Below are 13,952 nucleotides of genomic sequence, written 5' to 3'. Positions count from 1 at the left end.
CCCCCTGCAATCTCTTACCGTTACCTTCAGCGATAACGCCGATATCTGAGAATGTCTCGGGTCAGTCACCACCTCTTGGTAAGCTCGAGAATTGTATTCGGGGTGTGTCTTCAACGTGGGATATCGATCGCATATCGTTAAGGGTAGCATGAGGATTACAATGAGGACTACAACTTAATATGCCGTTGACATTACATGCTATAGCAACTACATCGAGAACATACATGTGGCATTATTTAAGAGACACAAAAAAATTATTGCTATGATTGATTGTAATCCGCAGATACCTTTTGCAAATCAGAAATATTTTGCATAATTAATAAAAGTTTAGATATTATAAACAGAAAGTTGAGGGTGGAAAATATTGGATATGAATTAGCTTCAATTAAAAATACATAATAATATAAAAGATAAGTACACGTAGCGCTGCGCCATTAAAATACACGCGCACACACATACGCACACACACACACATTTATACACTGAGAAACCCATTTAGTTGAATCTTTGGTTGGATAAACAAATTCTTTAGTTAATATAACAAAAAATTTGGTTCACATAAAAAATTTAGTTATGTTAAATAATTTTTATCATGTTAATCAAATTTTTTGTTATATTAACTAAAGAATTTGCTTATCCAACCAAAGATTTTAGTTGATTCAACTGAATGGGTTCCTCAGTGTACATATATATGTATATAATATGTGTATGTGTGTGTATGTATGTATAATAAGACTGAAAGCAGTTTTCTGAAGAATTTCACTGACCCTCTTGGTTAAGATCCTAAATCTAAAGTACGTTTTTCACGGTTGATCCCTGCCGATAGAATTTGCTAACTGACAATGAATCTAGTGACACTAACATATTAACTGCTAAAAAAATAACCAGTGGACAATACTTTTTAGTAATGCAGCAGGAGATCACTGATAGCATCATCAAACTTATTTGAAACATTTGCTGCGCATAAATTCTACTTCTTGTAAAATTCTAAACAACATAAATAATATGATGTCAGAATAAAATAAACAATGCTCTATTAATTACAATTAGTAATTCTTGATATTTTTATATATATTTTAATAACGTAAATACCATGATAGCAGAAAACAATTTGCTGAGCAATTAACATGTTGAAGAACGTTTAATATCATATTTATTAAATATTAAATGAGAAGAACTTGTTGGATAAAAATTCAATTCAATATGAGTTTAAAGCATGGATATTCATGCCATAATGCAATTACTTTTTTTTCCTTTATGCACTTCCAATAATCAATTTAGCTCTTTATGCACACACAAAATTTCTCAATTAATATTTGATATTTGTTTCGACTTAAAGATTTTTTCCGTCATGAATCAACTTTTTCCTTTTTTCTTTTATATGTTTTACATGTTTGATATTAACCATTTCAATTTTTTTGTTTTTTTTTTTCCAGAAAATTGAAATTATTTGAGTACTGCTGGCCAGTTGTATAGAATGAGCTGGCCAGTTGATAGAATACTTGAACCCACATTAGGACAAGAAAGGTATCACAAGCTACAATTGTAAGTATTGTAAGTCTTCTCTTCAGGGACCTGAGTGTCTGAGCGGGCATAAATTTAAAATATTCTTTTTCAATATGTATATAACACTTGTCAGAAAATATGAAAAACTAGCAAAGGTAAGGGTAATGAGTTGCAGAAAAATGTAAAATATAAGAGAGAGAAATGTACCAACCACACACACAGAGACATATATTCGTAGACATAATATTTTTCTTTACCATTCTCGATGTGATTGGTCGAGTCCCGTAACGCTCTTAAAGTCTTAATACATTTTCCTGTTTACTATGGAATATTCTACACTGCACGAAAATTTTCTACAAATTTCTACAATGTTTTATTTTTTAAGTACATTCATATCTTTGCCTTAATTTGTCGAAGTTTTGCAATTTTTCTTCTTCGATTTTTTTAGATCTTATTCATAATTTGATAATATATGTATGAGATAGTTTATTCTTAGAAGTGCATTACAATAGCAACAACAGTCAGAATAGCTGCTTACTTTTTAAAAACATAGTTCTGTTTAAAAAGTTTAAATAGTTATGTTTAAAAACTTGGTCGAAAAAAGCGTTATATCGTTGCTGTTATGAAAAATAAATAATGTATATTTCTAGAATTGTTTCAATTAATATTCCATGATTAAATATTTAAAATATATTTGGAAATAATTAATCAGCATTATATGCAATGTCTGAAACGTGATTACATGCATGGTATCGTTATTCAGATTACTAACTTCTAAATTTCGATAAAAATTCTCAAAAGTTTCATTACTGACTAAAATGAAAAAAGAAATGCTGAGAAGAAATCGTGACGAATGATGCCTGCAGAGTCTACCTTAAAAACATGATTGCTAATTCTGAGAGAATATTCTTGTTGATATCGATTACTTTCTATTCTGAAACTATGACATTAAAGGTGTCTTTAAGAGTATTTTCGTCATCCCGAATCTAGCACAGAAATATTTAAATATGTTCTATAATATCCATATCTTCCTGATCCAGGCTTTACCTGCTTCGAGAATAGAGACAGATTTATACTGTCATTAAAAATTTACAAAAATAACAACGTTAAATCTGGTAACTGTGATCAATTTAGTTAGTCGTATATATATGGAGAGAATTATCGGAGTATAATACTATATAATATAATATCCATTTCCATTATTTAATTTTTGTTTCATGAAATCTCGTAGTTCTATTTTCTCTATCTACAATTTTCTTTTCGTGATTGAATAAAATCATTTTGCTCAGTCAAATTGTGTATCTGTGTGTATGTTAAGATTCTATTTTCTCTAAGTATTTTTTTGTTAAAGAAAATAATTAAATAGAAATTGTATGTCTCAGCATCGCTACACTGAGAAAAAATATTAGGTGGTTCCTAACAGCTTATTTACTTAATATAATACACATATTTATTTAGAATTAAATATCTTTACTTAATTTAAATAAAAATATATAAATATGTGTATTATATTAAGTAAATAAGCTATTAGGAGCCATCTAATAAATATTTTTTTCTCAGTGTATGTATCAATAAACATCAGTCCTTTAATTCTAATAAAAATTTTGATAAAGATAGGATCAATTTTTTACTCCGAAAACACGCGATCTCAGAGATGTATCGAAAGATGAAATACATGGAAAGAATCCCCATAACAAAACAGAAACCATCCTACCTCATTAAAGGTGACGATTTCCGCGACGCATGATTGTCTGTTCCAAAAATCATTCTCGCGCTAAAATCTCGTAACCGGAAGACGTAAAGTATGATCGCGCGTCGCTTCAACGCAAGGTGCCAACGCTCTGGATCTCCTTCTCTCCTCTCTTTCACTCGCATCTGGTGGGGAAGCCGCGGACCTAATGGTAGGTATTCCGTGGTGGGGACATGGTACCGAGTGGGGATCATATGAGAGTACGGAAAGTGAGTATACGGGGGGGGTGACGAGGAGGTGTGGGCATGAGCAGTAGAGGGAGCAGCAGCAGACGCCGAAAGCGTAAAGAGAGCCATAATTCGCCGGGCCGTCCCGCAATCAGGTTCGTGCTTTATAAATCCGCCTTACTCGTGACATCCTTCGTGACGAAAAAAAAAAGGACGGTAGTGTGTATCTTTTTACTTATGTTACTCCGGTTGTACTGTCTCGTACAATCCTCGCTCTGCGTGCAACTAGGCGAGAAAGAGCGACGTACGCGTGCGTTTTAAAGCGATTCATTGATCCTTAACACGCGTAGCATCGCGCGTGGCTTCGCGGTTCGTATTGTCGCGCTTCTGGAGGAGACGAGTCGAGTGTTGCCGCGCAAGGAAGAGAAAAGCTTCGGAACTAGTGGTGCTCTGAGCGAGGCGGGGAAGAAAATGAAAAGGAACTCTGTGCTTCGTTGACAGCTTCGCGCGCCGGAGGTCGTCCTACCCGTCACTCCTGGACTCCTATCAGTTGACGCCGACTCTTCGTTTCACAACACAATTCTCTGGATTCCCATCTTTTGCATCAATCAATTTCCACATGTCGCACCATATCGGGACGAAGGGACTCTTCGTTCATTATTATTTTCAACCACTAGTACGAGACTAGCTACCGCAGAGAAAAATACAAACCACAGATACCAAAGATTCCAGAACGGAGGTAATCATCCACTACTGGTTACTAATTTTACCTACTCTAATTTTACAAACTCGGGCAAATCGAAGGGAAATGTGCAATTGGTTTTTTTTCCCCAATCCCTGATTTCTTCTGTTTGGTGTTTAATGTGTGCTTGTTAGTCGACGCTTCTTGATTTCGTGTGACAACTATTACTCCATTTTTCCTACGTTAAAATTGTGTAGCGTCGCCGTTCTCCTCTTTGTCATCATCGTCGTCGCGTAAATATGAGCTTCACCTACACGACCACTTCACGGACACTTGTAAACGCACAACCAACACGCATGAACACACCACTCACACATACGTACACGCACACATGCCCACAAAAGACACTTGCGTGCTTGGAGAAGCGATGATGTACGCTCGTGCACGTGCACGTTAGTGCACGTTAGTGCATACACAGAGTCACGATTCTGTACACGGTTCTGATTATTAACGAGTTATTATTGCGATACTAATTAAGTTTAATCGCAAGGCCGCCCGTTCGTTAAAGTTAATTGCACGATCGACCACGGCCCACGCCATTAATTGCGCCGTTGTTCGACGTGCGCGCTTTTATACAGTTGAGCTTTACGTGTTTTGTGATACGTGAACGGTAATACTCGTCGCGAAGTAATACGATTCCTCAAATGAAAATATATATCGCAACTCTCACGCATTTAGCAACGTTCTCTTGGATGTGGAATGCATCACGCGGATAGAGCGTAATGATTTTGTCGAAATTCGCGGTGTTGATTCACGCTCGGCCATGTTCAAGTAAACATTTATCCTTTTGGCAATCTGTCAGCGCGCGGTCAAGGGTTTCCGTAAGTTTATTTTTGCCAGGTATCACAAATTGGCGATTGCTCTCTGTGTTCATATCGAGTTATGTATTACGCGACATATTATGTATTACGCTTCATGTAATCAGATCATTTATGTTATACATTTGCACAAGAAATTTATCATTTCTGCAATCTTTTAATCTGAATTGTTCGTGGTTGCTAGTGCTATTGAAAATTCATTAGACATATACCTACAATTTCTAGTTAATTTAAATCAAAATCCTATACAGAAAAATTTGCGAAAACATCTCTTTCTTTTCCCTCGCATGTGCTTCTGCGATGAACTTACCAATATTACTGAATCGGATCGTAAAACATAGCGCTTTGTTTATCTTATTTCTTAATATTCAGAGTAATTGATTATTAAGGAAAATTGCAACGTTATTTAATGCTGAAAAGTAATTGCCAATGGCTTTTGTTACGAAATTCTCGCCTTTCGCAAAGTTGTTGCCAAACGCACTAATGTCTAGATGGATTTTCCAATTTCGTCAGATTTCATTACTCCAATATGTGATCATGTTATTTTCGATAATCATTTATTAAGAAGATTATTATCAAGATTTTATTTAAGACATTGTTTAATGTGTTAACAGCAATATATGTCCAACAATTAATTTACAAAGCTTTAAGAAAATTCTGTCATCCTATCAGAAGATGCTGAAGAAATATTATTGATCAATCGATTAATTGATAGCGCGATTAATGAAAAATGTCGACTCATATGCAATTTCGGGTTTTTGAAGAAACAAGCACGGACATTATTATTTTTTATAATATATATCTATAATATATGTATATCGATGACCAGTGGTGATAAATCATGTGTTGAACAATGATAATATAGCTACACGTGCTGCAAACTTTTTCTCATTTTCGAGTTGTCATCATAATTTTACATTACTGTCACTCGTCTGATCGATTTTTACGTGCCAAATAATCATCCTGTTTACGAAATGTTGCAATTTCCTGTAGTGATTTCCTGGTCTTACGATTTTCATCCGCGGTTTTCTTTGACATTCAGTATCAGTCTTTTTATATCGATTAACTACTTATTAACTACTTATCTCTACGACTATTAGTCTGCGATTGCATCACATCAGAGTTAAACTTTTCTTTTGTAAATAATTTTAAATTTCTTTATAACAAAATATTAATGCAACAGATTTAAATTTAATCACTATTGAATTATTTTAAAATGTTCTGAGCGAATATCCAAAATGTTTAATGACTTTGACTGCACTGATATTAAATACCATAACTGCTCAATAAAATGATTAAAAATAATAAATTAGCAATGTTACTTTAATGTCATAACTATTCTTTAAATTAATTGCTGTCGAAATATCTTAATCTCGAATTTATTACTTGCTAAAAGTTAAAAAAAAATTAACTGAAAATATTTTCTTCCTTTAACGCAAATGTGAACATAAACTAATAATAATAATATAAATTAATAGTAAATAATAAAAGAAAGACTAATATAAACCAAATAATTTTCTTAAGGAGTAATTTATTATTGTAACATTATTTATGCGAAGTTAGAATCGCGAATTATAACACAATAAGCAGAAATTGAAGTTTTGAGTTTTATTTTTTGTGCAGATATTTTACCTTAATTCAACCTTTGTCTATAATATTGCTTGCAACATCCGGTATATATTTTGAAGATAAATGTTTTATATAATTTATCACGTTTTGTGCAATTTCTCATGCTGATATTGTAAAAAAATTAGTTGTTATACTGAAATTTTTCTTGAATAATTTGTTCTTTAAATATATTGGTTACGAATTTATTGCGCAATATTGAAATTAAGAAAATAATGCAATTATTAATCGCGTGAACGCTTTGAAGTATTAATTTGCTATGTTATCTTTTTATGTTGTTATACAATACTGTATAATTTATACAATAATAAACTGTACAAAAAAATTACATTTTATTTTGCAACATTAATACAAGTTGTTACTCTCATACAAGAGAAGAAATATGAAATAATTTCATAACGACAACCGCTATGCTACATTACTTTGCACAGTTTTTACTACCATCTAACGGAAAAACATCTAACGGAAACTAGAATGTTATTTATGCAATGTAGCTTATTCGACCTTTCAAAGCACCTAACCATTTCTTACTGCCATTCGTTGTATACCCAAGTCTTTGAGAAATGCAAATCATTCAAGAGCATATGTTAAATTTTAATAGAATCAGGTTTGAAGCCCTAAAAAATTTTTATATATTTACTTCTTAATATATTTTGTGCAAAAAATGTACTATTGTGCTTCTACTCTGGATTATGAAATTTTTAATAATTTATTTTAGGAAAACACTTCTTTCTCGTGCAAACCCATTCCAGAAACACGTGATTAAAAAAATGACTTTAGTATTGTTCCTACATTGCAATAGAGTGTATATGAATGCATTTTCTATTATTATAAAATTTTATCTTTATTATACTTAAATTATGTGTATTGTACTTTTATTTTTAGTATAAATATTTGCAATAAATTATTATTCAGTATTATTCAAGCATGAAAAACATAATACATAAAAAACAATATAAAAATCTTAAATTAAACGTGGCAAGTATGTCTATACATTATATATTTGTTATTCATTACAAACATATTCATATTTTATATATTTATTTATAAATATAATAACGTACTGCGACGGTATTAATTATTAGAATATTTTTGTAGTGCAAAAACTTCTACTAATTAAAATCATTGGAACATATATTATTACAGGGTCATAAATAAATAAATATATAAATATATTTGCCATATTTATCTTATAATTTTTATGTTGTTTGTTTGCCCGTATATTGAATACTAGTTTGTGGCAAATATTGATCTCGAAATATTTTCTACATGAAATTAATTGGCATTAATTTTTATCTCGCAAGTTTGTTGAAGTTTCGACAAAAGTCTTTAGTAATTAATATCCACGTTTATTAATTGCTTCTTTGTTTCATTATAATATTGACTGCTTTTACTTACTGCAATTAGCGACGTAGCTTTCTTTGCCCTCGCATTCATATCAGAGATAACTACAGTGCATGAAATCATAGAAACTTTTCAAACGTCGTACACGGTTGCGATATAGTAGGCACGCATATTCGTCGTATTGCGTGCGACGCGTGTGATCAATAAATCGGCCTGTGCAGCACAGACACAAAGACAGTCATATATGTGTACGTACGCACACGTATGCGAATACACGTAGAACACTCGTGTAGAAACCTAAACCGTAGTTCAACGGAGAGTATTCGTACATTATCTTATGATGCGTCACGTACCGCATATTTCTGATATCATGATTTTTATTGCAGAAAACAGACTTAAACTCTTTTTAGTGGACGTTTTCAAAAATCAACTAATAATTTCTAATAATAATAATTAGCAATGGCAATAAATTATTATTAAAGATTAATACAATCGTCACAATATATATATCAATACATATTTATCAAATAATGGTAATTATTTGGACTCAACTCAATTTATATTAAGCAAAAATAATTATAATTAATAACACGTGAATTTGTTGGACTAGATAAGAAAACTTAAAGACTTAAGCTTAAGACAGATTTGCATTAGAGAAAAATATAATAATTCGATATGAACGTTTCCCAGACAATCACAGGAGAATTAATAAAAGGGATGAAGCAATGTTCAAATTTTATTTAAAATCTTATTCAATTCTCCAATCTCATTCATCTACTGTCATTCTACGTAATTAATTACTTGCCTTTCTGTGCCGGCGTGTCAGTCAAAATATACTAGAATTTCGCATCAAAATGACAGTTGTTATCAATCACGAGTTTAACGGGTACGGATGATCGATTTGGCATTCGAAAATTTTGAGAATTTATGGATGACTATTTCGCGCATCCCCCAGACACACGTGGCATTTTAATTGATACATAAGCAGCCTTTTATGGTAGGCTCGATGAATACGATTTCCACATTCAATTCACGAGAATTGCATTGCGACATTTACATTTCAGAATATGCGTTTCCGTACATCGACGAACAGCTGCAGTTCAGCTGTATCGCGCTATTATTACTCATGATAATAATAGTAGGCTATACTTGCTCCATACGCAAATTGCGTGCGCAAACAAAACGAGGTTTTCTAGAACTGGGCTGTTTTCCTTTTATAACTTATATATTACAGTACACCTCGTTTATCACACGCAGCTCGTCAAATTATTCGTTTACTTGAGCTACATTATTTTCATCCGTGCTCGCACGCGAAATGTGATAATTCTTCTACCATTGCACATTGTATCCGATATCCGATATCATTGTTTCCAAAAAGAAATTCACATACGATATTTAATAACTCCAATCGAGCCTGATATATTATTCAATCTTGGTAATTCGATGCGAATTGTAATGGCATATTGTTGCTATTTTTAATCTTTTGCGTAACAGTTACGCCAACATTCTTTACACGTGCAGTTGGGTCAATTGCGAGGGTTAAAGCCTTACATTCTTCTAGCTTATACCGATAGTTTGCGGTCATACTTCGTACTCGTAATACCGAATTGCTGATCTACAATGCGGGAAACGGCTCTCCGATAATATACGAAACCGGTCGCGCGAGTTACGCGAATTTATAAATATGATACCTCGGACAAATGTGCGCGGTCCCTTCTCTCTCTTTCTCTCTTTCTCTTTCTCCCTATTACAACGCTTGTCGCCGTCGATTAATCTGTCCGGAATGAAATCCGTGGGAGTAAAGCACGATTTCTAAACGTAATAACGAGAAACGCAGCATCATTCGGCGTCATAGATACATGAGAGCTTCGCATTGGTCGCGTTCACTTTCTCCTCGTCTCTATCATCCCACGGGCTTCCCGTCGTGTTTTTGATAAATTCGATACGCGGCTTCCTGGACGCGAGGAAGAAGGAAAGAGAGAAGGAAGGAAAGAAGGAAGCAGAGAGAGAGAGAGAGAGAGAGAGAGAGAGAAAGAAAGAGAGAGAGAGAGAGAGAGAGAAAGAGAAAGAGAGAGAGAATGGGAGAGAGAACTCACGGCTCATCCGACGCGTAATTAATGTACGCACGTGCATTATCCGGTAATGTATGCGCGTATATCGGGGGGAGGGTCAAATGGATCGACCCGAGTTTCATAGCGCGCTATATTCCCGCATTTATGCCCAAGCTCGTTTATAAAAAAATAAACATTTTTCTGAACGCGATCGAACATCGTATCTATACTATCACGCGCGTATCACTTACTTTATTTATTCTATCGTCCTGCTTGGTAATACCTCTGTTGTTTTTTTTTGTTAACATGACGCGTTTGTTGATCACCAGGTACGTTCATGTTATACCTACGTACGTTTAAAGAGGATATCCCGTAGAGCGAGAATTACAATGTTATAACACGATGGGCACACGTTTTAGAGAATACGGAATTCTCTCATTAATTGAAAGTTCGAATAACGACGTTGACTTTGTTGCTTTAATTTCAGTTCGTTCGTGCTGTCAGTTTTAATACCGTTTAACAGCATTCCGAGAATGCATCGCTGAACATTTATAAACTCACGCGTGACTATCGTGCGACAATACTATATAACGTTTATAATTCTTGTGCAATTCTCATTTAAACGAAACAAGGCGCTGCTTCATTATTTTATTTACAGACTTATTTACAGAACGTAAACTTATTTCGCGAGCTTATTATTACGTTCCAAAGAATTAGCGAAAATCACTACGGCGATGCTAGTTAAGGAGCGAGACCCCTCCGTTCCGCGTCTTCGCACATGGCGGCCGATGGTTATTTGATCGATACGAACCCTCGCCTCTAAGCTTTTCACGGTGTGCATGGCCACCCTTTTATTAATGACTGACTCACACGCGTCGCGATAAGCTGATAGTCACGACTGAACGTTCGTTATGTATGAGAGTCGGAATAATCGTTCTTTGAGATTACGCTCGCACGAGCGTGTATACCGGGGTACATAACGGAAGCGCCGGCACAATACAGGAGCAATTTTGGAAGGATAAAAAACATGATAGCATCTTTACTTGAAAAATAAATGCTGTTTAGCTGTTTATCTGCCGTGAAATATTTATCACATGGAAATTGAAAAATATTCGCATATGATTGACGGTGATAACTGGATTATTATAATTACAGAAGAAATATTAATTACACAATAATAGGTTTATAGTAATTTTTTTAAATATTATATAAATTATATTTAAATGTACAAGATATTTGCTCTCAATGATGTCTTTTTTAAATTCAATGTTCCAGCAGAACATTTAGGATAAATTCGGGTAAGATGGCCATACAGGAAAGATGGCCAACCCATGTTCATTCGATGTTTCATGGCGAGCTAGATTGATAGAACATAGGTTGGCCATCTTTCCTGTATGGTCATCTTACCCGAGTTTACCCTACATTTCAGGCGAAAAATGTAAACTGTAAATATACCATATCCCAGTGATAACAGTGATAGTTATGTGTAGCAAAGAAAGTATTTTCTACTGTACCTTGACACGTTATCAGTATCAAATTCACACAGCATAGAACAATATCGCGTGCAATTTCGTGCTTGCGTCGTGACATTCATGTAAATTTAAAAGTGAGTTCCAAAGACGCCTACATTGACGAGGGTTAACTCAACCAATTTGTAATCCAATCGCTATTCGCCGGAGTAAGTACGTCAATAAGAAACGAGAGCGGCCAACGATTTGAAGCGTGTATTCGTCGCGTTGCGCATTGCTTTATCTTCAGATTATCGACGCACGTACGTACGGAATTTAATCCCGCTGTTATCAAGAGTGTGTGGTCAGGAAATGAAGACAAACCATCCATAAACATGAGTGTTTATTCAGGTCTTTGACATGAGACTACATCTCCTTCGGAACATTTTCGATTTATAAACACTTAATAATTAATTTTTGCATTTTTATATTTATCAAAATATATACCTCAAACTGGAACAAACTTATAATTTTGCTATTGTTGGAACGTCGCTTGACATTTTAATGACAGATTTTCCGATTATTTAATTTCCGTTAAGTATAAATAGCATTGGTTAACTTTAATTTAATTGTTCAAATGTAATTCTTTCGGACATCACATGACGGAAGCGGTGAATTTAGTTACTCTAAGCCCTGCGTGGTTATATCACCTCTGATAAGATATCGATTTTATCATTTGCGCGATTCAATTAAGCCGCAAATGTAATTTAGCAACTTCCTTGTTTGAAATTTATTAAACAACAGCGAAAGATAATCGTGATATTTATTATACGTATTCATTTATTATATTGGCACGGTATATTGGAATCGAAAATTATTTTTATAAAATTGAACACCAAATTAACATAAATGTTGCATCGCGCTGATTACTCATTTTATATAATTATTAATTATCTCCGACGATAATCTTTCAGTTAACTAATTAAATATTATTATTTCGCACAACGAATGATAAAAGTGACGAGTTACAGTACATCAATTTAGATAAGGTGCCATCAATGCACTTCATCGCTCTAATAATAATTTATTATTTCGAAATCTCACGAAACGTTATTGCTAACAAAGATTTTGATAAAATTACATCTATTTATTAATTCAACTTGTTTCCAACAATCATTCGCTACATAAATTATTTAGGCGCCCAATTTAATTCGTCCAGTTAATACCAGCGAACCATCTCACCAAAATGATGCATGACGCCAATCAATCGCGTCATTGTAACGCAAATTATGGCCGGTCTAAACAAGATAATTAAGATAAGAGAAAGCGCGCGTGGTGGGAAAACGTCGCGGCGCGTTACATGACACCTAGCGTCGGCAAAAACACTGCAAATTAACCGAATTATGGAAGCGACGCGTTTACTAATGATTTATGCGCGACAATGCGCCGGTAATTGCCACCGTGCGCGAACACGCGGTCTCTGTATGTGTGTCCAGCGATTAATTAATGAATCGACGGGCACGAGATTGCGGCCGCGAGATGATGTACATACATTCGTCACGGTCCGATGGTGAGGATGAGGGAGAGGGAATGGCGGAGAGGGGGAATAGATGGAAGAGGAGAGCAATTGTCGGCGGGCAAACTTTGCCGATGATATATGCCGAGCCGTTGTTGAGGGACTGCCGGATATCGAACTATAATCTGGCGTAAGTGGTGGAAGGGACGTGATAGCGTTGCGTGATTTGCAGCGGCAGGCATTATTTGAATGATTTAATTTCAATCATTGAATTAGCAAATGCCAATATTGTTTATAGTCGCGAGATAAATCGATAGACCCATATTGGGATTGCGACGCGCGGACCATTGCTGGAATTCAGGATTTCATAATTAAGACTTCGTAACCGTTTTCACATTTTCTTTGTGCGGCATTTATCACGAACAATATTAGTATAAAATATGAAAAAATTCAAGATTATTGCGATAATTTCGACGAATTATGATTGGTATTATTACTGATTACTGATTGGTATTATTATCTGATTATTGATATTATTATCAAAAATTTAAAAGACAAATATGATTGCCATTGGAGCTGCTATTTCTTTTGTAATCGACTAGATTATAATTCTATCTGGCACTTTTTTCCTTAATACTTTTATCGATTTGTTTTATGCATCTTCCGAAGTGCACATAGAAGTCCATATGGAATTTCGATTTCTCGTTTCTTATTGGATATCCTTCTTCTCGTGGGGCAGGTCCTTTCAAACTTATTCTTTTTCCTCATTGGACATCTATTTGATAGGTTGTACCTTCTCCCTACCCACCCTGTTGTCTAAACTAGCTACATGAAAATGTATTCTTACCTGAAAGAATTTCAGGTAAGGGGTCAAATACCTTCGACTTTGACTTGCTAGTCTACTTTGTATTAGACCTTAAGATGTCGAAATCATAGCATCAATTTTACCTGTCAAAAATTCTAACTCAAGCTTAATTAAAAACT

The 13,952-nt window shown here is 34.4% G+C and overlaps 2 protein-coding genes across 7 annotated transcripts in view; one reads left to right on the top strand and one right to left on the bottom strand.

Moving 5' to 3' along the window:
* LOC112451624 overlaps nt 1-3,440 on the bottom strand; it is a 13,261-nt gene extending 9,821 nt beyond the window's left edge. The window contains exon 1 of the mRNA XM_025011373.1: nt 3,221-3,440. Within this exon, the coding sequence (XP_024867141.1) occupies nt 3,221-3,381 (161 nt within the window). The 5' untranslated portion in view covers nt 3,382-3,440. The remainder of the gene's footprint in view (nt 1-3,220) is intronic.
* An 86-nt stretch (nt 3,441-3,526) lies between these two features.
* LOC112451620 (protein abrupt-like) overlaps nt 3,527-13,952 on the top strand; it is an 83,122-nt gene continuing 72,696 nt past the window's right edge. For 2 of the 6 annotated variants that reach the window (XM_025011349.1, XM_025011348.1), the window contains exon 1: nt 3,527-4,162. The gene's annotated coding sequence lies outside the window, so the exon portion shown is untranslated. The remainder of the gene's footprint in view (nt 4,163-13,952) is intronic. The other 4 variants (XM_025011353.1, XM_025011352.1, XM_025011350.1 and 1 more) reach the window with 3 other exon arrangements.

The sequence above is a fragment of the Temnothorax curvispinosus genome, unplaced genomic scaffold, assembly GCF_003070985.1.
Source record: "Temnothorax curvispinosus isolate PA1 unplaced genomic scaffold, ASM307098v1 QBEX01002414.1, whole genome shotgun sequence".
In the NCBI taxonomy this organism is placed as follows: Eukaryota; Metazoa; Arthropoda; class Insecta; order Hymenoptera; family Formicidae; genus Temnothorax; species Temnothorax curvispinosus.
Note: the sequence above shows the minus strand (reverse complement) of the source record. Positions and strands in the feature narration are given on the sequence as shown.